Source organism: Triturus cristatus, chromosome 4_2 (assembly GCF_964204655.1).
Source record: "Triturus cristatus chromosome 4_2, aTriCri1.1, whole genome shotgun sequence".
NCBI lineage: Eukaryota > Metazoa > Chordata > Amphibia > Caudata > Salamandridae > Triturus > Triturus cristatus.
This window is the reverse complement of record NC_140586.1, coordinates 283,829,153-283,854,552: the sequence shown is the minus strand read 5'-3', so window position 1 is coordinate 283,854,552 and position 25,400 is coordinate 283,829,153. Positions and strand designations below refer to the sequence as shown.

The 25,400-nt window shown below is 45.7% G+C and overlaps 1 protein-coding gene across 1 annotated transcript in view; it reads right to left on the bottom strand.

The window, feature by feature from the left end:
* NIBAN1 (niban apoptosis regulator 1) overlaps positions 1-25,400 on the bottom strand; it is a 388,096-nt gene that overhangs the window by 18,241 nt on the left and 344,455 nt on the right. Inside the window, exon 10 of the mRNA XM_085601526.1 lies at positions 9,553-9,714. Within this exon, the coding sequence (XP_085457652.1) occupies positions 9,553-9,714 (162 nt within the window). The remainder of the gene's footprint in view (positions 1-9,552; positions 9,715-25,400) is intronic.

Here is a 25,400-nt window from a genome sequence, read left to right as displayed (position 1 = left end):
AAGGAAAATGTTGTGCCTTGAAGATGCTAGAGGATTCTCAGATCAGGTGTTTAGTTTTAGACAAAAAATATTTGACTGTTTATGGGGCAGAAAAATACGGGTTGGATCTTTCTTGTGATGGACTCAGCACATATTAAAACTGGACAACAATCATTTGAGTTCGTTTTCTATCAGTAATAAATCAGAAACAGAGTCCAAACATTTCTGCAGCTGAATTTACCAGGGATGCACAACTGAGCAGCATTTACCCTGTCAGGACTGCAGTTTCTGTTTAACAAGGGCATATAAAGGTATTTTTGAGTCAGAGCAGTGGAAAAAAGCATCCAATGCTATTTCCAGCTATTCAGAAATAGTGAATTATGTGCTTGCGGAAACACTTGTGGGAGAATCCAGTTGATTTTTGGTCACTTCACAGAGACTTGAAGTAGGTTAATCGCAATCTGTTTCAGGTATTAGAGTGGCACCTTCAATGTGAATTTGTTAGTAAATGGTCACTATCATCCAAGAAGGGCATTTGGAACTTACTCATAGCAAGAACAGACTGCATAGTGAGTACTGTCAGAAAAAAAGCTAAGTGAGTTAAGCATTTGCTGCTTGCAGTATAGTACTGTGATATGTATGTCTTAAATATAAACAAAACCACACCAACCTTCACTGCTCTTTTGGCAGGGGAACTGAGTACTATTAACATGGGTAACAGTAACACCTGGCACTTACATCGTTTAAAATCGAGAGAGCCATACATAAATGCAATGTATTATTTTTATATGTGTATTATTGGTGCACAGGAGATAGTGGATTGTGGACAAGTTGGCTAGAAGGGGTTTGGGAAAGTGTGGAGTGACAAATAGCTTAAAACACGCAAGTCACCCATGACTATGTTGGCACCGTTGGAATTCCTGTGGAAGTGAGTTGTATTTAACATTTTGGACTCCTTTACTCTGTCAGGGCATGGCAGAGGTTACCATGGCCATTCCTTATAGGTATTGATCCCAGGTGTTCAGGTGTGTTTTAGTGTCCAAAGCCATCAGGAGATTGGCGATCATCTTCATGAATGATACATTTCAGAGGTGTGGGTATTCCCAGTGATTTGTTGACACACTATACTGGACAACTGGTCTCAGTCAAAATGGATAATCATCTTACTGGATGTGGAATAAAATGCAAACCAACGCTTTCATATCATCCAGGGACAAATGGGATGATGGGGTGTTTCAAGTGTTCCATCACAAGGGGAGGTAATGCTGTGGCGTAACGGAACTTGAGGGGACCCACCTGCAAAGTACATGGATGGGGGCCCCCTCTCCTTGGCCCAGCACCTACCACTTTTGCTGAGGAGGCCCCCTGGAGCTCGCCCCCCACCCCCGCATCGCTGGGGCTTATGTTACGCCACTGAGATGATGGCAGGCTAATTGGCTATAACTGCCGGTAAGGACTGAAACATGAAGTGCAATGTATGGTACATTATTACAGACTGAGTCAACTACCATTGCGCTTTCTGACCTATGGCAAGGGCACAAGACAGACTGCAGTTGTTGTCCTGTATGATTGTTTTGAGAAGGGAAATTGTGAGTTGATGCTGGAGAGGGTGGAGCAAAAATGATTTTTTTGACCAGCAGAGCAAAGGAGTATAGTGATAGAATAAAAAGAGCACAGCGATTGTCTTTTGTGAGTAGATTATTGGGTGCATAGCAGATTTCCAGATCAGGTTACTCAATGATTACTGATCTACCTCAAACCTGTCCCACTGACTTCTATATTGTGTTTGAATGGGCCATCCACACATGATGCACTGATTGTGGCAGGGCAATAAATTCTTGTGCTGAGAAGCTATGGGCTACCCTTACCCCGATTTCATTATTTTAGTCATGACGTATATGTGTGGTGTACGAGGAGTAAAATGGCTGTGTCTTATTTGGGGCACCTTGAATATTGTCCAAGTGAGGAGCTATGCATTTCCTTATTTTTTTGTGCTGTGTTGGCCTTCTGTCTGAGTCGGTAAGGTTAAGTCACCCTTGGTTGGTGACAGTGAGGCAGAAATGTGCAACATGGGGGGGCGTGGCTAGCAGCCGAAGCAAATGGCGGCTGGCTAGCGGAGCTCCGCATCCCCGGCACTAATCCGACACTATCCTGACCTCATAATAGCAGCATCATTACCAGAAAAGACGGTTCCCACCACCGGGGACACCGCTGGCAGGCAGTTGGCTCCACTAGCATCGACAGGTGTCTGGAATCACCCGGAAAACCAGAGGTGGATGGAGGCTGATGAATGATACGGCACCCGGGCCCGTAGCGGAGGCAGCGAAGATGCCAGCGGCATCAGACCAGACATAGCTGGAGGTGACTCCCCTTGGCAGCGCGGCGGCTGGTGTGCCGGGGTTGCTTGAGAGCCTGTCTCAAGACGGAGCGCGGGAGGAGTGCGCGTGAAGCTGCCGGGTGAATTCGATACTCGAGGCCCCAGCTTTGCAGGCCCGGGTGGAGGTCTCCCCGAGCCCTGGTGTTGTTGGAGAAGGTGGCTGTTGAAGACGTCTTCAACTGATGACAAATAATTAGAATCATAATGATGAATGATGCTTTTATTTATTATTGATCGTGTTATTTTATGGACCATATCAATTCAATAAACAAGAACACATAGTGTGATTCCACCATATGATCAAGAAAGACACACATCAGAAACGCGACATCGGTCGTTTTTTAAGCCTAGATGGTTGTGGTTACAATTTGTACTCACGACAAGATTCAAGGAACGTGCATTAAAATTTGAATTTTGGAGGAAAAACATTGCTAGTCCTGAAGAAGGTGGTGTTTATGAATGTATATCACCGAAACGCGTCGACGCATATCTATCTGGTTTAATTTGTTCTGGAAGAAGAACCATAAAGACTAGGGGGATCTATCCCTAGCGGCCTCTTGTCCACAGTGTTCACAAATTAACATTGTTTAGACACAATTGATGTGTCAGCAGTTACTTTTTCTTCCACATGATGTTCCATTGTCCTTTATGCATGAAATTTTAAATTTTGTTTATTTATTTTAAAGATGTATTTGCCTGGTGCTCATTGACAAGTTATATTTTTTATTTTCTCTTGATTTTGTATTTTCTGCATGACCTACGATCGGTATGATGATTTTTTAATGTGTTAATAAATTTAATGTGAGAATTTTAACAATTGTTTACATATTTTTTCTGGGGTAAACTTTCCACATCCCATCTGGAGTGAGTGTTTGCATGCCTTAGTTGGGTGTGTTTGAATGAGATTGATTGGAGTTAGTAGTTCATTGGTACTCTATTTATTTACATAGTCCAAAGGGAAAAATCCTTTTCACTAAAAAGTTGTTGGAGGAGGAGCCAGAGCAGCGCAAGAGGACGAGGTGGGGAACAGCCGCGCGAGGTGCTGGGACTCTGACTGGCCCTGTCTTCGCTCGGAGCGCGGTTGACCTGGTGTCTCCGACGCGATCGAGGCCCAGTGGGCGCCTGTTTCGGCTGTGCTTGGGGGACGGCAGGGCTGGGGAGGGAGTGTTGGGTGGCCTGGGCTCTCCACCCCCTTCCCGCTGTTTCTGCCGGAATAAAACTGCCTGTTGCAGCCCCCCCCCTCCAGAGGACCTGCACAGACTTCCGTGCAGGGGGGGCGCCCCTGAGGCTCACCCCTGAGGCTGCTGAGAGAGGTAGGAGCCCACACTGCTGGACCATAAAGGCTGCACTTAACGCCAGGGGTGCCGGTATCGAGGTCTGACCCCTCCCTGTTGGTCAGGGGAGGTTCGCTGCGGCGGAAGAAGGTGATAGTGAGCCGTCGGCCTGACAGCTGCAAGGGGCTGGGAGGGGTCCTAGCCAGGGCAACCTCGTGATCCAAGTCGACAATAAGCCAACCCATTGGAGCCGTAGACTGCGGCGGTAACAGGACCGAAGTGGGCTAATCCTAGGCACCACCATATTGCCCTGATCGGTACCTCCTCTCAGCTGCTGTCCCGTATACAGCGACGTCAGCCATGGCGACCGGGCGGGGTCCGAAGGCGAGCGTACAGGGTAAGCTTGCAAAATTCGCCTGGAATAAGACTGGGCAAGACCGTGAGACGCAGCGACCGGAGGACCCAGGGTCGCAAAAAGAGTCAGGACCGCAGTCGGAACCTACCATACGGGATGTGCTGGACGCCATCGGTGGATTGAGGTCCTCCCTGGACTCCGTCACCACTGAAGTATCCCTACTGAGGGCAGACTTTCGGAAAATGGACGAAAAAGTTAAGGACCTAAAACTGACCACGTCATCGCTGCAGGATGATACGGCTCAACTCCAAACCCAGGTTGCCGAGCTTCAAAGCCAACACGTGAAAATGGCGCAACAGCTAGATGAGTATGAAGGGAGGGCCCGCAGGAACAATATCCGCATTTTAGGTGTGCCCGAACGGGCGGAGGGGCCAGCAGCAGACCTCTTTGTCGAAGATCTTATAGTTAAACATCTGCAGCCTAAAAGTCTCTCCAAGTATTTCTCCATCGAACGTGCAGATCGGATCCCGGGAGGGAGGCCAAAATCTGGGGCCCCTCCGAGACCCTTAATAGCCCGAGTATTTAACTACAGCGACAGATGTCATCCTGCAAACGGCACGGGTGGGGCCCTCACTAAAGGTAGAAAACAGCGATATAATGTTCTTCCCAGACTTCACGGCCAGGGTCCAGGCCCAACGGTGTAGCTTTCAGGCAGTAAAGAAAGAGCTCCGGGATTGAGAGGTGAAATATGCCATGTTGTTTCCAGCGAAACTGAGAGTGGAATCGGAAGGAAAGACGTGGTTCTTCACCTCGCCAGAAGACGCGTGGGACTGGTTGAAGGGATCGCGCAAAAGAGGTGGCCACCATCGAGATCGCAATACAGGGAGGAGAAGGCAAAAAGAGACCGAGGAGACACCTACAGAGGATGGCCCTGCTGGTGCTACAGACCCATAGACGTAACTTTGGTCGAACAGCTGTACAGATGTACAGATGCGGGGGACTGCAGAGAATTCTATCTCCAGGGATGCCTCGGGACATTGGTGAGAACGTTCCTATCTTAACAGTGACTTACTGATTTGACAGGCATTTGATAGAGTATTTGTTACTGGCGCTCGGCTCTCTTTGAGATAAAGGTTATTTTGTTCCTCCATGGGTCGGGCTGGGAGCCCCTAAAATTGAGGTATACCATTGATGACTGCAAATGGGGATGGGAGACCGCATTACCAAATTTATTGATATGTTTGGGTGGAGAAGAGGCACTCTGCCTAGTTGGGGAGTGGTTAGTTCTGAATCCACGGGCAGGGAGGCCGGGGTGGGGGAGTGGCGAGGGGGGGGGGGTGGGTTAGGAAAAGTTAGATTCACAAAGTAGTCTATGCATACTGCCACATTTAAAGTCCGCACCAGATGTTAGTGACCGGAAGGACGAGCCAGGCTATGCCCTGGCTATATCCTCATCTGGGATGGTTAAACATGTTATTCTGCTAAACTGTTGCATTTTTGTTCTCGCCACTTGGGATGATGGGGGGTAAAATGGATTCGTCGCTCTCTATACTTTCATGGAACGTAAACGGACTGGGGGATAAAATTAAACGTGGGGTTGTCCAGCAGTATCTGAAACGACAGGCCCGGACATAGTATTGCTGCAAGAGACGCACATGGTGGGGAACGAAAGTAAAGCCCTCACACGATGGGGGTATAAACTACTAGTGCACGCTGACTTTACTACGGGATCCAGGGGGACTGGGATTCTAGTTAAGAAGAGCTTAGCTATTATGGTAAAGAATACATGGGCAGACCCGGGGGGTAGATTTGCTGTCCTAGAAGCCCAATGGGAAGGGAGAGCTATTAACATAATTTCAGTGTACCTGCGTTGGGTAAAGCAGCTTTGATAGCTCTTGGGAAAATCTTGACTGACCTTCCGGTGGGCACACTGATAATGGGGGGAAACTACAACATGATCATGGAGGAAGGAAAAGATAGATACCCCCGGTGGGCCGGGACACGGCCTAATGTGCAGATGAGGGAATTCACCACAGCTATGGGTCTAGTAGATGTGTGGTGCACTCTAAAACCCAATAATACTCACTTCACGCACTATTCCAATGCACATAGAAGCTCATCTCGAATAGATTATTTCCTAACGCACGCGGCTTCCATTGGCAATTTCCAAAATCCCAATGTACTGCCAAGAGGCATCTCAGATCACTCTCCAATTACAGTTGAACTCACGCACTGGGAAAGACAGCCACGTTCCACAATAGTACTAAACCAGTGGTTACTGAAAATCCCAGATATTAAAGCAGAACTATGTCAGCAAACTTGTAATTACTTCAATCAAAATGCAGGCTCGGTAGAATCAGCGGAAACTCTAAGGGAGGCTTGTAAAGTGGTGATAAAGGGACATGCTTTGTCCCTGAAGGTGGGATACATAAAGAAGAAGCATAGCCAGTTAGCCCAATTGGAAAACGAACTTCGTGACTTAGAACAAGAAAGCTCAGATAAGCCCGCGGAGGAAGTGGAGCATCTCCTTGAAATAAAGCTTGAAGAGTATAGGATCAAAACTAGGGAACATATGTTAGCCAAACACCTCAACATACAACATCGTCTATATGAACTCGGAGACAGGACAGGGAAGACGCTGGCCTGGTTGGAAAAGAGAGAGCAAGGGGAAAGGTGGGTACCGAGCCTGACCATGTCTGATGGTAGTGCCATAACGCATCCTTTGCAGATCATCTAGAGCGCTTCTACTCTCCCTCCACCACATACACTGCAGAGGATTCCCGCCAACTTCTCTCTGATAGTAATATAGCAACTCTTTCAGATATAGAAAGGGAAGCACTGGAGGGTGACTTGACGGATGAAGAGATCCACAAGGCGATAAGTCGAATCCACTCCGAGAAGGCCATGGGACCCAATGGGCTCCCCATTTAATTTTTTTAATCAACGGCTTCACAGGTTACCCCTCACTTGCGTGCCATGTATAATGACAGCTACAAGCGATGGAAGTTGCCCAGTGACCAACAAGTAGCATCTATAGTTGTAATCCATAAACCTGGGGATCAGTGTGGCTCCTACCGGCCGATCTCATTGATCAATTCGGAAGCTAAGATCCTAGCTAAAGAGTTGGCCACCAGATTGGCCCCGGTTCTCTGATCACTAGTGCACCCTGACCAGTCGGGGTTTATGCCCGGACGCAACACAGCACTGAACATCCGTTGACTTAACAATGTGTTGGCACGGAGGGAGTTTCTGGAGGAGGATGCAGTGGTGTTATCGTTAGACGCATCTTATGGCGTTTGATTCCATTGATTGGCCAGATTTCTTTGAAGTCCTCACCAAGATGGGATTTGGCCCGAAATTCTTAGGCTGGATCAAATTAATTTACACAGATATACAGGGCCATGTGAGAGTTAATAACTATACCTCACGCACATTCACATTACGTAGGGGAACTCGACAGGTTTGCCCCCTGTCCCCATTGATATTTTCCTTAATGCTGGAACCGCTGGCCGCCTGGATCCGTCGAGATGGGATGGTGCAGGGCTTAAAATGGGCGGAGGGTCAAGAAGATTGAATATCCCTATATGCAGACGATATCTTGCTGTACCTAGCCTCCCCATATATGTCCATTTGCGGCATCCTGGATATATTTACGAATTTTGGGAAGTAATCGGGCTACCAAATAAACTGGAGCAAGTCGGTGCTGTTTATGCTCCGGAGGCAGGTACCCCGTCTCCCCCCAAACTGCGCAATTGAGGTGGCGAGGGACGGCTTTCGATACCTGGGAATATTTGCTACGTCTGATCAGGCCCTTTTTTATGGTCGTAACCTGGCCCCTCCACTGGCCCGGCTTAAAATAGATGTTAAACACTGGAGATCCTTTCCTCTGTCATTGTTTGTTCCTGCTGCCCTATTTAAGATGTCCCTGCACTCCCCCGCTTTTTATATATCCTTCAGAATTGCCCATACCGAGTTCCGGACGCATATTTCACAGAGGTGGAGAGTGAGGTTAGAACCCCGCTCTGGGATGGAAAGGCCCCCCGCATTGCCACCAAAAAACTAACAAAAGGTTGGTATGATGGGGGAATAGCCCTCCCAGACCTTCGACTTTACTACTGGGCCTCGCAATTAGTGGTGATAAATCAGTGGATTTACCGCTCTCCCAATGATCCTGCATATATGCTCGACAAATATCAGACGGGGCGTTCAGGATATCTAGGAGCATTGTACTCCAAAGTGAAGCGCTGGAGATATTTGGGGCCTCTTGCTCATACAGTTGATATCTGGCACCGAGCCAACTCTCGACTAGGGTGGTCGAATGTCCTCACAAAGGCTACGCCATTGTGGTATTCCCAAAAGTTGGGTTCTCTTTGGCATCAACCTGGCTTTGATAGGTGGGACACCATCGGGGTCTCCGTCATAGGAGACCTGATTAAAAAGGGATCGATCCTCATTTTTAAGGAGCTTCATGGTCAATACGCAATGGCGCAGGGGGAACAGTTTAGATATATTCAGATCCGGCACGCCCTTATCACAGCATTGCCGAACCCCGCAGAGATACCGGAGTCGTCACCATTGGAAGACCGGTTGCTTGATGGGCCACTTCACTCCAAAGCCATTTCACTGACCTACAAAAAACTGTGTAATAACATACCTGACACACTGCACAAGCTTAGAGAACAATGGGAGGGAGACTTGGGAACACTTGAAGATGAAGATTGGCAGGCAGCACAGATGTCCCCTAGAGAGGCGGCCGTCACCCTCCGCTTCCGATTGATACAATTTTCCACAGATCGTATTTAACGGGAGTAACACTTACAAAGATGGGAGCCAGGAGTGATCCACTCTGTCTCAGGGGTTGTAACCAGACGGCTACCTTTTATCATATGATATGGGAATGCCCGCAGCTTCTACAGATATGGGAGGGGGCCACGACTCGTATCCAAACGGCCCTAGGGAAAGTACTGACTCTTACACCGGGGCTGGGTCTGCTTAATATATGGGCGGCAACAGATCTTATAGAGGTGGAACAACAGCTAGCCACACTCGGATACACCCTGGTCAAAAGAGAAATAGCCAAGAAGTGGGGGGCGTCGAACTCTCCAACCACAAGAGCATGGCTACAGGAGGTTGATAAATGTATGATCGCAGAAAAGGAAGATTTTATAATCCGGGGATGCCCAAAGAAGTGGGATAGGAAATGGGGCAAGTGGAATGTTTACCGTGGTAATCTCTGTATTTCCCCGACGCTGGAGCTGGAAATGAGACGTGGGGGTGATCGAGCAGCAGAGAACCAGTTAATGTGATTTTTCCTGCCACTGTACATACATACTCATTGATTGCTGAAATATTGATTCTAATGTATGCATAACTACAATTGAAACTAATAAAAATATTTAAATTAAAAAAAAAAAATGTGCAACATGGAATAAACAGAAGTATCTTTCCAGGTTGATTTGTATAGCATCACTCCTCATTCAAAACTTGTAGAAGAGAACAATCATTGCCATATAACATGGACAGGTGTGACTCTCTGAATCCAACTCCTGCATACCCCTGGCACTTACCTCCTGCATATCATTTTGCGCCCTCTGCTCTACCAGGTCAATGTGGTAGAACTTGAAGCGCCTCTTGAGGTCCTGCAGCTCTTCACGCAGCAGAATCAACTTCAAGTAGCATGGCTCCATCTTGACAGAGCTTGAGGGAAGGTTTTCCAGCTGTTCCAAACTCTGTGGATAAACCAGAGCGCCATGTTTATTTCTGGTGAGAAGACACAAGGAGGGAATGTGTGGTGGAGGGCAATGGAAGGCATGGTGGAATATGGTGGCTGAGGATGCCTTAAAGGGGAGTAAATAGGAAGAGAAGAGATTGGAAGGATCCGGAATAGGAGCTGGAACAAGAGGGAGAAAGGCAACTGAGTAAGTTAGTTTTACCGATAGCATGTTGCTAATAATAAAGCACAACTAACTTGCTAAATATAACAGTAGACCCACAAAATAGGACAAGCATAGATGAAAGCCTAAGTTGTGTTGCGTTACTTGTTATTTTTTACACTCTTCTGCTTTTCAGTGCGGATGGAAACTGGGACTGGAAGTTAAAAGACTGTCCCACACATCACAACTATACATTGGCTATATATAAATGTCAGGTTTTATTGTTATAGTGCTCAATCTGTGGTTCAGCCTGATTCTGAGCGCTCACAATTTGACAAATTAAGGAACTAAAACATTGTATAATTAAACGACTTGTCAGGATCTCACTGATTGGTCTAATGGGGGAGAAGTGAAGTCATGGAAACACTTCCATAAGTGCCCCATTGCCCAGTCATCTCCCCACCCACACTCTGAGCCGAGAGTCAAACACAGTTCTGGAACCCAAACAGTGTGGCGTCAACTGTTGCAGGACATGTCATGTCATTGTGTCGCCGAAGGAGAAGCTAGGACCTGGCAGCTGCTGGAACATGAGCGAATACTTCCAAAACCATATACAAGACGTGGTGCCATTTATTCGATCACACATGTGGAAAGTGCAGGACTTGTGACTTTAACTGCCACATTTCTTTTTTCTCGGTTGAGACTACAATTTATTTACAAAAGTAATTTAATGGAACATTACTTACTGTTTTTTTCTTAAATAAACGTGAATACACACACAAATTAAATGCAGCCTCAACTTAGACTGTCGTTTCACAGATGGTGTACATATGGTTATATATGAATTTTGTTGTTATTTTGTTTTTTTAAGAATAAGAGTACCCACCTGGCTCCAATGAGAAGAAAACTGCAGCTTGGACCCAAACAATGTAAGGAAGCAGTGGAATGCTGTGTGAGGTTTGCCACCCTATGGGCTGGCAGCTATGGGACTCCGAATGTATGATGGGTTCCAGACTCTGAACCAGAAGCGGATGAACACTGGCTGTGTGGTAGGGACTGTTATGTTGAGAATGTTGGTGGTTTCAACCACCATGTTAACCCATAGAGGGGTGTTTTGAATTGGTCCATTCCCGTCCGGTCGGAATAGTTGAGACCGTGACGTAGGGACTGAAGCAAATAAATAGCCATGGAGGTCATGACCCAAGGCAGTGAAACACAAGCAACTCGTTCTGTAATTATTCACGATAGCGCGCTACATGCCTGTTCACATCCATGGGCCGCTTTGCTTCAAGTGAGCAAGAAACAGGGACTAGCCTATGTGCAGGTGGATGGAAACCCTGGCTCTGTGGCGGGGACTGCTGTGGGCAGGCAGCTGTGGATCCGTGTCTGTTTGATGGAGACCAGTCTAAGTTAGCATCGGGGTACTGTCTGTGTGGTGGGAACAGCCTGTGAGAGGGCAGCTGTGTAACACTGGCACATGATGGATGGGGACAAGCCTGTACGTGGGCAGCTTTGAAAGACTGGCGGTGTGGTGGAGGCTGGCCAGTGGACCGTCAGCTTTGAAACGCTGGCTGTGTGGTGGAGACCAGCCTGTGGACGGGCATCTGTAGAAGGTTGTCGATATGATGGAGACCAGAATGTGAGTGGGCAGCTTTGGAAGGCTTGATGTGTGTTGGGGAGAAACCTCACCAGATAGAACACTGGCTGAACGTCTGATGGACCTCAATAAACCTTGAAGAAGGAGAAATATGAAGCTGTCGCTAGCGTCATGTGTGATCTCGACAGTATTGTGATTCTAGCAAGTTACTCAGCCTAGGTCCAGGCGCCTTTGAACCTTGTTCCTTCCCACTGTTAGAATGCCTTAATGAGGAGATCATGTTCGGTGTGAGCAGAGTTTTAATTTTGTTCTCTTGGTCTTCTCTTTGCCTTCTGGTATTTGTAGCTTGGAATTCCCATAAGTGTAGGAGCACACATAGACGAAAGGAAAATGATGAATGAATGAATGAATGAATGAATGACTAACAGGTGACTTCAGATGGGAGCACTTGCGATCTGAGACTGTGCTGCCTTCTCTAGAGTAAATATGTGAAAAGCTAAAGTAACAATAAAGTATATCAGAATGATGTTGATATAATGATATTAAGCTGATGAAATACCGTGCATCACATGCATTACGAGGTATCACATTAATGATGAAAAACCTGAATAAAATTTGTCATGTATACATAAAGCATGTGAGCAATGTACCACTCCAAAAATAAGGGCAGCAAATGAAAGAGCAGGCATGCACCAATAGAACAAAACTGACATGTATGCTGCCAACATAACACATCAATCACAACCGCAACTTGGATGATAGAAAGAACTGATATCCCAAGTGGGTGCCAGTGCACGTGAATGCGGTATAGGGCTCAGCAATGAAAGTCCCCTTGTTATTTGGAAACAGGAAACAGAAAACAGAAAGGGAACGGACAAAGCAGAAATGCACATCAAAGAGGGAGAAGGCTGCAATGCACTGCCAGCTGCAGAGTAGCCCTTGCCATGGCATCTAACACAACAAGAAGGTCGCGAGCATCGTAAGCTGCTGCAATGGAAAAGATCGATCTTTGCGGTCTTTCGATATAGAAGTTGCCATTATGATAGGATCATCAAAAATACATTTATTTAAGAAGGTAGTCATGCTTATAAGGCTCAAATTTAAACTTTAATTTCATTGTTCCAACATTTCACTACAGCCCTACCCACAATCCACTGTGAGCCTCAGTGCCACTTTCTAACAGTCAACTGAACATCTGCCCTTACTCTGAACCACATCTACAATGGCACAACCAAGAGCTTTCAAAGCGGTGAGGTAGCGTACAGTAGGGAGGTCAGATGACACAAACATACTGTTGGGGAGGAAGCATCACAGTAAATGCTATACAATGTGTACAACTGTTTCACCGCATAGTGTGCAAATTTACATGCTTTGAATGCACCCTTGTTGCATGACAACCGGAGAGCGTGCACATTTTAAATGATCTTGGAGGAGAAGGTTTTGTGGGGCTGGTATCAGCCTAGACATCAAGATCCACGAGGTATCCTCTTCGGAATAAGCACATTAGTGGCCATATGGTAGCCATTTTGATCACGGTCAAAGAAACTTGTCAGATAAATCAAATGTGATCTTCTCTGATCTTGTAGAGTTGCTCATTGTTTATCCAAAAGTGGCTTCTCCCATCTTAAGTCAAAAATAGATTTTGGATGCCATGATCTGCTTCAATTTGACACAAGTGTGTCCAAATTCATAAACATAATTTGATTGGAGATTGCTAGACTTTTGAGGAGCACAAAAGTCATCCTGCTACCCAATTTGTTAAGCGTTCTGTCTCCAACAACGAAAGGAACACGATTTCATGGTTTATAGGTTCATTCAAATTAAAACATGAGATTATTTTAGCTTTGAACACTACATCCATTTCACAAGGGATGGCTTATGATGCCAGAAATCGAAAGGCTATAGCATGACTTTCCACTTAAGGTTTGGTTGGCCACACAGGGCTATGTGGGCTTCCTGAAGGGACCTGAGAGGAGGAAAGAGCTTGCTGCTGAGGATTTCTCCTCAGGCTTGGGTCCATCGAGAGACACTGTTACTCAGTTGGAGGGAGTCTGAGAAGGAACCGGTGATTCCCAGTGTGCGTTGAGTGTCACCTCTTGTTGTGCACCCCTCTAGATGGTCAGCACACAAAGCATTGGTATCTGACACTGTACGGAGTTTGTGGTATCAGGTACGTAATCCTTTTTCAACCCAAATAACAGACTCACATGTCCACCGCTCAAATTAATTTCATATTTCCCAATACTAATTCCCCACTAATCCTGTTTTTGGGTTCTGGAGTAGCGTGCCATTCACCGAAAAGCGCTTCAACACCTCATCAGGGGTAGCAAGTGCTATATAAATGCAAACCGTTCCCGCTTCTATCCCTCCACTATCCTTTTTGAATAAAAATAAAAAACCTCACATGTCCACCGCTCAAATTGATTTCATGTATCCCTATAGTATTTCGCCACTAATCGTTTATGGGTTCCGGAGTAGCGTGCTACTCACTAAAAATTGCTTCGACACCTCGTCAGGAGTAGTAAGCGCTATATAAATGCAACTCTAATAACAATAATGGAGTGACACAAGGTATACCATCTATGACTCCATTTTCTTATTGATGCACCATAAGATTTTAGAACTAGCAATCTTCCCCAACTTTGGCAAAGACTCAAATTATGTACTGTCAAAAAAGCAGCCACCTGGAATGCAGAATGCTATCTCTTCTCCACAGGGTCTGCAGGCAGATCTCTGATGCAACCACATTTACCTGGGAGTGGGGGATGGAGAAATGAGATGGAGCAAGGGTGCGGCCTGCGGGCTACCATTTCTTATGGTACTCAGACTTCTGGGAGGACAGTGACATCAGGGTTAGAGGAGATACCCAGCAGGGGTGGACTGGCTATTTATCCCATAGGGCACTTCCCCTGTGGGCTGGTGCCATTGGAGGATGGCTTCTGAAGGCCCAGAGCAGGTGCTGGCGCCTCTGTCTCTTTCTTCAGCTCCCTGAGATTAATTACTGCAGGCAGAGGAGAGGGAGAGAGAGTGGAGAGTGATCCAAAGTGCAAAGAGAACAAAGTGCAAGAAAAGAAGGAGAGGGGCAGACACAGAGAATAACGGATGGAGAGAGGGGTGGAAGGGAGTGGGCTGGTTTAACTTTTTTGCCAGGGCTTCTTTTGATTACTAGTCTGACTCTGATGCACAGTGCTTAATTTGTGCCAGTGCTAACACGCTATGGGTACTGGCACTCATTTTTGTGGATCTGGATATTAATTTTCATCATCAAACTTTGATAGCGAGCAAGAAAGAAAGGATAATAGGGAGAAAGGAAAAAGAGAGAAAACCAGGAAACAGTGACACGGAGAAAAAGCAGCGTTAAAAACCAGAACTTGCAAGAGTGAGATAAAGAGAAAGGAAGGAAGAAAAAGTAATTAGCAAGAAGAAGAGGGCATGAGGTGGAATCAAACTATGAGGGCTTGGTATTTGGAAGTACCGATGGTGGGCTTTTAAGAAGGACTTTTGGCCCATTCGCCCATTTTTTTCTTCTTAAAGCATTGAACCCTGGAGATACCCTTAAAAAGATGCTGAAGGACTGGTCCCACTATGAGGCATCGCTGGCAACAAAATGGAAGGTATAAATTAACAACAAGAGAGGGAGGGAATTTTTTGGAGCCACTCTCAGTCCCCCAGGGCTAGTATAAATCAACAACAAAAGAGTGTGTCCATCAAATGTGAACAAGTGCAGGGAAGATAAGAAGAGTGAATCACTATGTTTTTAAAAGAACCCTCACTCACCAACCTAGTTGGTGACATGCTTCATCATTGGGTTCCCACCGGAGAGACCGAGTGTCTCCCCGGTGTGCTACGACGCCTGAATTACAGCGGAGCAGGTTTTTTGTGTGTGGGTGCAGTGCAAAGAGTGATAGTGTAAGTTTAAAATATGTCGCAGTTTCAACCAATAATGAATTTAATAATGGTAAACTGGACACAGTTAAAATGGTGTGGCGGACGGTATGAACTGGTGATAATTAGACCAGCTACGTCCTAAATCAAGTGCATAGTGAAAGGAGTGGTCAACATGTTTCTGCTTCTTGCGTCAGTGCACGAAGCATTCGTCAGGACCTAAAGTGAGACCACCACGGCGGTGTACGCACGCTAAGGCGTACCCTAACCTGTGGGATCAGAAACCGCTTTGAAACTTACGGTTGCGTTTACCCTTCAGCAATTTCTGAGAGGTTCAGTTCTGTTGAAATGAAAAAAGGACAATACAGAACAAACAAACAGAGATTCACATCATACATATATATTTGCACAAGAACAGGCATGAGCTAAATCACACACGTGTCGTGAGGAAATTTCATGCACACACACGGTGGGGATTTCCATGTCCTTGGAACTGCGGGTAGCAAAATTCATTAGTATTAGCCCGTGTTCAAAATCTAAAGGCATGTGGTGCTCTTTAGCGCTATCGCTAATTGTGCCGATAAAGTGATACACCCTGTTTTTTGTGGGGTGATACGGCAAAGCGACAAAAGTATATGGCCTTCACATTGGTGGTCAGCACTGTATTATGGCCGATCTGTAGGAGGCGGTAGGAGAAATAAAATAAAATAAAATGCTTGGGTTGTGATGGAGAATCGAGGGTAAATGTATCAAGTGGAATTGTGAACATCGCGAGAGACAATCTCACTGCTTACGTGATGTTCAATTTTGTTTCACAACATGAGTCCGGGTGGGAGGCGGGACTTGTAGTCACACTCTGGACGTGGAGTGAAAAGAATAAGAAAGATTAAAAACTTACACGATTGGAGGGTGGGTATAGGCTTCCGTCCTGTAGCACCATTACTTACTACTCCAAAGCCACCAGCCCTCTGCAACACCTATTCGGCCCTCCTGCGGACTCGGATGTTGATGTCCCGAGCCGCCGAGAGGAAGAAATAGTCAGCGTTTTTCCAATTGGGACGGCGTCACGTCATCACGTGGATCACGTGGGACGTAGACGCGGAGAAAAGAAGGAAGAGACTAGACTGCTGCTTGTCAGGGGCAAAATGAAGACTTTGTACACTTCCGGGAAGCCTCGGTAGAATTATAGCGGTACAGTGACCAGAGGCTGGAATGAAAAAAGGGGGTATTTTCGTTAGCCCAAAACAAGGAGGCATACAGCCTGACAATAACGTTACCATAATAACTCTATCTGCCATAGGAGAATTTTTTATTTATGGTGAATAACGTTTTGCGTGTTGCAGTAATTTAGAACAGTCGTGCCAGTGAATCAGTGCCATGATCATAGCCTAGTCTGTCTTTAGTGGAGGCGGGGCTTGGTGTAGAAAATAAACCCATAGTTCAATACCTAATGTCGTAAGCCAATAGAAATGAAACGTAAGTTGGTGTTGACGCACATTTCAATAGAGGCAATGATGAGATAGTGTGGAGTATTGCCTCCTGGGTGGTCAAAGGAGCCTCAATATGTTCATTTTGAGATGCGTCTACAGCGTTATAGAGATGGAGCAAAGCCATAAGGTGACTTGTTAAGTGTAACAGTGGTATATAATCCATATGGCTTATTACCTTTTTAGTACTGTGCCCCAGGGGATGTTATCGTTAAAACCTGTGAGGTGACTGGACAGGCGATAGATCCAACGTTGTTCCTTCTCGAACAAGATGTTGGTCGTTCTGATTCCTGGATTGATTTGCTCAATTATGGTCCAGGTTAAGTCGTCAGGGGTGTGTTTGAGGGCTGAGTAGTGCTCTGTCATTTTGGTGACACTCTTTCTACAGCGTATTGTACTCCTATGTTCGACAATGCGTTGTTTAATTTTGCGTGTAGTCATTCCAACGTATCTAATACCACACGGACATGTGAGTAGGTAGATAACGTTGGATGAATTGCAATTCGTGTGGGTACGTTGGCTCCACACCTTATCTTGTTCCAGATTCAGAGTTTTGCTTGCTTTTGTGAGGTGGCACACACTGCATTGCCCACAGGGGAAATGTCCTGTTACTTTGGGAAGACCCCAGGATTGTAGGACAGACGGAATGTTGTCAGGTGGTGATATACGTGGTCGCGTATGTACTAGAGCATCTTTTATACTTCTAGCCTTCTTGAAAGAAAATAGTGGTTTATCCCATTGCAAGTTGTTACTCAGTAGGATGCCCCAATTTTTGCGGATGGATTTGGTGACAGCATTGGAAGCCGTGCTGTAGGTCGTTACACATGTCAAAGGAACATCTTCCGTTGTTTTTACTGAATCCTCAAGTAAAGCCTCTCTGTGTTGATTCTTTGCCCTCTTGCAGCTGCGTTTTAGAATTTTATCCGGGTAACCCCTTCTTTTCAGTTTGGTTGAAAGGTTATCAGATTGAATGCGGAAATCTTCCATGCGACTGCAGTTGCGTCTGATACGCAAGAATTGACCAAAAGGGAGGTTTTCCCTAAGTGGTCGTGGATGGAAACTTGAGAAGGCTAAAAGATTGTTCTTTGAGGTCGGTTTATAATATGTTTTTGTGACCAGCTTGTCTTCACACTTGGTGATAGTGAGGTCCAGAAAGATTATTTCATTCTGGTCATATGTGTTGGTGAACTTCAGACTCGGATCGCAGGTGTTGATCCATTCAAAGAACTTGACGAGTTCGGTTTCAGGTCCTTTCCAGATCACCAGAATGTCGTCTATATATCTTTTCCAAAAAGATATATAGAGAGAGAAAGGGTTGTTGGGAGTCAATATGTACTTCTGTTCGAAATCGTACACGTAAAGGCCTGCCACACTAGGGGCAAAGGTACTCCCCATGGAAGTACCGGTAGCTTGGAGGAAAAGGGTCCCCTTGTATTCAAAGAAGTTCTTTTCTAAGGCTAGAGTTGCACAGTCAACAATGAACTGTTTCGAGGTCTGAAAATCCCAGGGACTCGTCTCCAAAGTTTCGCTAATGACCCTGATGGTATCTTCCTGCGGAATGCTGGTGTATAGACTTTCTATGTCTAAAGAGACCAGGAAGGTTTGTTCGTCTGTCAGGATTACATCCTGTAGAAGTACCAGTAGGCTCTTGGTATCTTTCAAATAGGTGGATGTGCTCTGGATTAAGGGTTTTAGGAAAAAATCACAGTATATTGAAAGAGGCTCCAGAAGGGAGCCAATTCCAGAGACAATGGGACGGCCAGGTGGAGGAGACTTGTTTTTATGAGTTTTGGGTAGCGTATAAAAGTAGGGAATAATCCCTTCACTTTTAGTTAAGAAGTCAGCCTCATGTCTGCTTATATGGCCGTTGGACTCTGCCTCCTCTACCAGGTTAATGATCATTGTCTTCAGCTCTGGAGAAGGGTCAGTGGTTAAGGGGGTGTAACTAATCCTGTCCGCAAGGAGGCGTCTGCATTCAGTGTCATAAGCTGATGAATCCTGGATAACAAGACCCCCACCCTTGTCTGCTGGTTTGATGACAATGGAAGGGTTGGACTGGAGAGTTTTTAGTGCTTGGAACTCATCGGCACTCATGTTCTTAAAAGTGTCAGTATCCTCGTAAGCTTCAATGTCATTGAATACTGCCTGCTCAAAAGCAATGAATTCTGCTGGGACAGTATGAGGTGGTGGAGTGAAGGTAGATTTTAGTCGTAATCCTGTATCACTCTCAGGCAAAGGAGGGCTACTGGCTTGATGTTTTTCAAAGTAGTGTTTAAGTTTCAGCTTTCTAAAGAAATCCGACAGTTCACAGTGTAAACGGAAACGGTCAAGGCGAGCGGTTGGAACAAAACCTAACCCCTTCTCTAGGACTCGTTTTTCAGTGTCTGTGAGTACGATGGAAGATAGGTTAGTCACTAAGGTCTCTGATTGCTCGGTCCTGCTTGTTGCGCCCCTGACTTGCTCCTCGTGTTGATCCCTGTTCCCTCGTCTGGTCCCCAATGTACCTGATTTCTTCTCCTTCCCCTGCCTCTGCGGCCTCTCTCTAAAAAAGGGGGGCGGTACATGTTGGGTGGATAGGAAGGAATCGGCATGAAGGCTGGATTCCAACCCATCATGGGGAATTGTGGAGGTTGATGGTATTGGTTAGGGAGGTTGGTGCCTTGATTAGGAAAAACAGGCCACTGTTGTTGGTAATTCTGGTACCTGCCCTTACCCCGACCCCTTTGTCTGCTCTTGAAACTACCACTGCTTGAACCACTGGTGGTGGATGTGTCGTCATCAGATGTATTGTCTGAGTAGTTGGAACCGCGTTGCGGTGGTGTATAGTTAGGGTCGGCATAGGGGTATACTTTGGTGAATGCAAAGCGCTTAAGATCTTTTTGGAACTTTTGTGCCTTGGATTGTGTTAGGTTGTCTTTATATTCGTTTATTTCTTTATTTAGTTCCTCAAGCTTCTTCTTATACCCTGTCAGTGTTGTTCTAAAATGGGTTTCAGTGAGTTGGATCTCGACCATTAGTGCTTCAGACAGCCTCAGGGCCGTCTTAATGATCAGGACCAACCAGTCACGGGTACAGTGCCAGGCTATCTGTGCCCACTCTTTCCTGAAAATAGAGTCTTCTAGGAAAATACGCGGGGCATTGGTCACCAATAAACCTCTGGGAGCTATGTTGTTACGTAAATATTCAGTGAGAATAGTGCCGTGTAGGATGGTGCGGATGCGGTCACGTTTTTGCTCAGATAGTTTATCCCATTCAGTTGTTTGCGAGATAGTCTGGGCAATGGATGGGTCTGAAAAGAGGGAGGGGTCAGCCAGGAGGGCATCGACCTCCTCATCAGTATAGGTTAAACCAGGATTCTCCATATTGAAACCAAGCAAAAGGACAAAGTAATTTCAATTTTGACCACCAATTTATGGGTCAGTGCAATTTTTGTCCAAGAGAGTAATATCTCAAAGAAAAACTCTCGCAGCTGTGCGCTGCCGAAATATAAATTAACAACAAGAGAGGGAGGGAATTTTTTGGAGCCACTCTCAGTCCCCCAGGGCTAGTATAAATCAACAACAAAAGAGTGTGTCCATCAAATGTGAACAAGTGCAGGGAAGATAAGAAGAGTGAATCACTATGTTTTTAAAAGAACCCTCACTCACCAACCTAGTTGGTGACATGCTTCATCATTGGGTTCCCACCGGAGAGACCGAGTGTCTCCCCGGTGTGCTACGACGCCTGAATTACAGCGGAGCAGGTTTTTTGTGTGTGGGTGCAGTGCAAAGAGTGATAGTGTAAGTTTAAAATATGTCGCAGTTTTTAATCTTTCTTATTCTTTTCACTCCACGTCCAGAGTGTGACTACAAGTCCCGCCTCCCACCCGGACTCATGTTGTGAAACAAAATTGAACATCACGTAAGCAGTGAGATTGTCTCTCGCGATGTTCACAATTCCACTTGATACATTTACCCTCGATTCTCCATCACAACCCAAGCATTTTATTTTATTTTATTTCTCCTACCGCCTCCTACAGATCGGCCATAATACAGTGCTGACCACCAATGTGTAGGCCATATACTTTTGTCGCTTTGCCGTATCACCCCACAAAAAACAGGGTGTATCACTTTATCGGCACAATTAGCGATAGCGCTAAAGAGCACCACATGCCTTTAGATTTTGAACACGGGCTAATACTAATGAATTTTGCTACCCGCAGTTCCAAGGACATGGAAATCCCCACCGTGTGTGTGCATGAAATTTCCTCACGACACGTGTGTGATTTAGCTCATGCCTGTTCTTGTGCAAATATATATGTATGATGTGAATCTCTGTTTGTTCTGTATTGTCCTTTTTTCATTTCAACAGAACTGAACCTCTCAGAAATTGCTGAAGGGTAAACGCAACCGTAAGTTTCAAAGCGGTTTCTGATCCCACAGGTTAGGGTACGCCTTAGCGTGCGTACACCGCCGTGGTGGTCTCACTTTAGGTCCTGACGAATGCTTCGTGCACTGACGCAAGAAGCAGAAACATGTTGACCACTCCTTTCACTATGCACTTGATTTAGGACGTAGCTGGTCTAATTATCACCAGTTCATACCGTCCGCCACACCATTTTAACTGTGTCCAGTTTACCATTATTAAATTCATTATTGGTTGAAACTGCGACATATTTTAAACTTACACTATCACTCTTTGCACTGCACCCACACACAAAAAACCTGCTCCGCTGTAATTCAGGCGTCGTAGCACACCGGGGAGACACTCGGTCTCTCCGGTGGGAACCCAATGATGAAGCATGTCACCAACTAGGTTGGTGAGTGAGGGTTCTTTTAAAAACATAGTGATTCACTCTTCTTATCTTCCCTGCACTTGTTCACATTTGATGGACACACTCTTTTGTTGTTGATTTATACTAGCCCTGGGGGACTGAGAGTGGCTCCAAAAAATTCCCTCCCTCTCTTGTTGTTAATTTATATTTCGGCAGCGCACAGCTGCGAGAGTTTTTCTTTGAGATATTACTCTCTTGGACAAAAATTGCACTGACCCATAAATTGGTGGTCAAAATTGAAATTACTTTGTCCTTTTGCTTGGTTTCAATATGGAGAATCCTGGTTTAACCTATACTGATGAGGAGGTCGATGCCCTCCTGGCTGACCCCTCCCTCTTTTCAGACCCATCCATTGCCCAGACTATCTCGCAAACAACTGAATGGGATAAACTATCTGAGCAAAAACGTGACCGCATCCGCACCATCCTACACGGCACTATTCTCACTGAATATTTACGTAACAACATAGCTCCCAGAGGTTTATTGGTGACCAATGCCCCGCGTATTTTCCTAGAAGACTCTATTTTCAGGAAAGAGTGGGCACAGATAGCCTGGCACTGTACCCGTGACTGGTTGGTCCTGATCATTAAGACGGCCCTGAGGCTGTCTGAAGCACTAATGGTCGAGATCCAACTCACTGAAACCCATTTTAGAACAACACTGACAGGGTATAAGAAGAAGCTTGAGGAACTAAATAAAGAAATAAACGAATATAAAGACAACCTAACACAATCCAAGGCACAAAAGTTCCAAAAAGATCTTAAGCGCTTTGCATTCACCAAAGTATACCCCTATGCCGACCCTAACTATACACCACCGCAACGCGGTTCCAACTACTCAGACAATACATCTGATGACGACACATCCACCACCAGTGGTTCAAGCAGTGGTAGTTTCAAGAGCAGACAAAGGGGTCGGGGTAAGGGCAGGTACCAGAATTACCAACAACAGTGGCCTGTTTTTCCTAATCAAGGCACCAACCTCCCTAACCAATACCATCAACCTCCACAATTCCCCATGATGGGTTGGAGTCATGCCGATTCCTTCCTATCCACCCAACATGTACCGCCCCCCTTTTTTTAGAGAGAGGCCGCAGAGGCAGGGGAAGGAGAAGAAATCAGGTACATTGGGGACCAGACGAGGGAACAGGGATCAACACGAGGAGCAAGTCAGGGGCGCAACAAGCAGGACCGAGCAATCAGAGACCTTAGTGACTAACCTATCTTCCATCGTACTCACAGACACTGAAAAACGAGTCCTAGAGAAGGGGTTAGGTTTTGTTCCAACCGCTCGCCTTGACCGTTTCCGTTTACACTGTGAACTGTCGGATTTCTTTAGAAAGCTGAAACTTAAACACTACTTTGAAAAACATCAAGCCAGTAGCCCTCCTTTGCCTGAGAGTGATACAGGATTACGACTAAAATCTACCTTCACTCCACCACCTCATACTGTCCCAGCAGAACTCATTGCTTTTGAGCAGGCAGTATTCAATGACATTGAAGCTTACGAGGATACTGACACTTTTAAGAACATGAGTGCCGATGAGTTCCAAGCACTAAAAACTCTCCAGTCCAACCCTTCCATTGTCATCAAACCAGCAGACAAGGGTGGGGGTCTTGTTATCCAGGATTCATCAGCTTATGACACTGAATGCAGACGCCTCCTTGCGGACAGGATTAGTTACACCCCCTTAACCACTGACCCTTCTCCAGAGCTGAAGACAATGATCATTAACCTGGTAGAGGAGGCAGAGTCCAACGGCCATATAAGCAGACATGAGGCTGACTTCTTAACTAAAAGTGAAGGGATTATTCCCTACTTTTATACGCTACCCAAAACTCATAAAAACAAGTCTCCTCCACCTGGCCGTCCCATTGTCTCTGGAATTGGCTCCCTTCTGGAGCCTCTTTCAATATACTGTGATTTTTTCCTAAAACCCTTAATCCAGAGCACATCCACCTATTTGAAAGATACCAAGAGCCTACTGGTACTTCTACAGGATGTAATCCTGACAGACGAACAAACCTTCCTGGTCTCTTTAGACATAGAAAGTCTATACACCAGCATTCCGCAGGAAGATACCATCAGGGTCATTAGCGAAACTTTGGAGACGAGTCCCTGGGATTTTCAGACCTCGAAACAGTTCATTGTTGACTGTGCAACTCTAGCCTTAGAAAAGAACTTCTTTGAATACAAGGGGACCCTTTTCCTCCAAGCTACCGGTACTTCCATGGGGAGTACCTTTGCCCCTAGTGTGGCAGGCCTTTACGTGTACGATTTCGAACAGAAGTACATATTGACTCCCAACAACCCTTTCTCTCTCTATATATCTTTTTGGAAAAGATATATAGACGACATTCTGGTGATCTGGAAAGGACCTGAAACCGAACTCGTCAAGTTCTTTGAATGGATCAACACCTGCGATCCGAGTCTGAAGTTCACCAACACATATGACCAGAATGAAATAATCTTTCTGGACCTCACTATCACCAAGTGTGAAGACAAGCTGGTCACAAAAACATATTATAAACCGACCTCAAAGAACAATCTTTTAGCCTTCTCAAGTTTCCATCCACGACCACTTAGGGAAAACCTCCCTTTTGGTCAATTCTTGCGTATCAGACGCAACTGCAGTCGCATGGAAGATTTCCGCATTCAATCTGATAACCTTTCAACCAAACTGAAAAGAAGGGGTTACCCGGATAAAATTCTAAAACGCAGCTGCAAGAGGGCAAAGAATCAACACAGAGAAGCTTTACTTGAGGATTCAGTAAAAACAACGGAAGATGTTCCTTTGACATGTGTAACGACCTACAGCACGGCTTCCAATGCTGTCACCAAATCCATCCGCAAAAATTGGGGCATCCTACTGAGTAACAACTTGCAATGGGATAAACCACTATTTTCTTTCAAGAAGGCTAGAAGTATAAAAGATGCTCTAGTACATACGCGACCACGTATATCACCACCTGACAACATTCCGTCTGTCCTACAATCCTGGGGTCTTCCCAAAGTAACAGGACATTTCCCCTGTGGGCAATGCAGTGTGTGCCACCTCACAAAAGCAAGCAAAACTCTGAATCTGGAACAAGATAAGGTGTGGAGCCAACGTACCCACACGAATTGCAATTCATCCAACGTTATCTACCTACTCACATGTCCGTGTGGTATTAGATACGTTGGAATGACTACACGCAAAATTAAACAACGCATTGTCGAACATAGGAGTACAATACGCTGTAGAAAGAGTGTCACCAAAATGACAGAGCACTACTCAGCCCTCAAACACACCCCTGACGACTTAACCTGGACCATAATTGAGCAAATCAATCCAGGAATCAGAACGACCAACATCTTGTTCGAGAAGGAACAACGTTGGATCTATCGCCTGTCCAGTCACCTCACAGGTTTTAACGATAACATCCCCTGGGGCACAGTACTAAAAAGGTAATAAGCCATATGGATTATATACCACTGTTACACTTAACAAGTCACCTTATGGCTTTGCTCCATCTCTATAACGCTGTAGACGCATCTCAAAATGAACATATTGAGGCTCCTTTGACCACCCAGGAGGCAATACTCCACACTATCTCATCATTGCCTCTATTGAAATGTGCGTCAACACCAACTTACGTTTCATTTCTATTGGCTTACGACATTAGGTATTGAACTATGGGTTTATTTTCTACACCAAGCCCCGCCTCCACTAAAGACAGACTAGGCTATGATCATGGCACTGTTTCACTGGCACGACTGT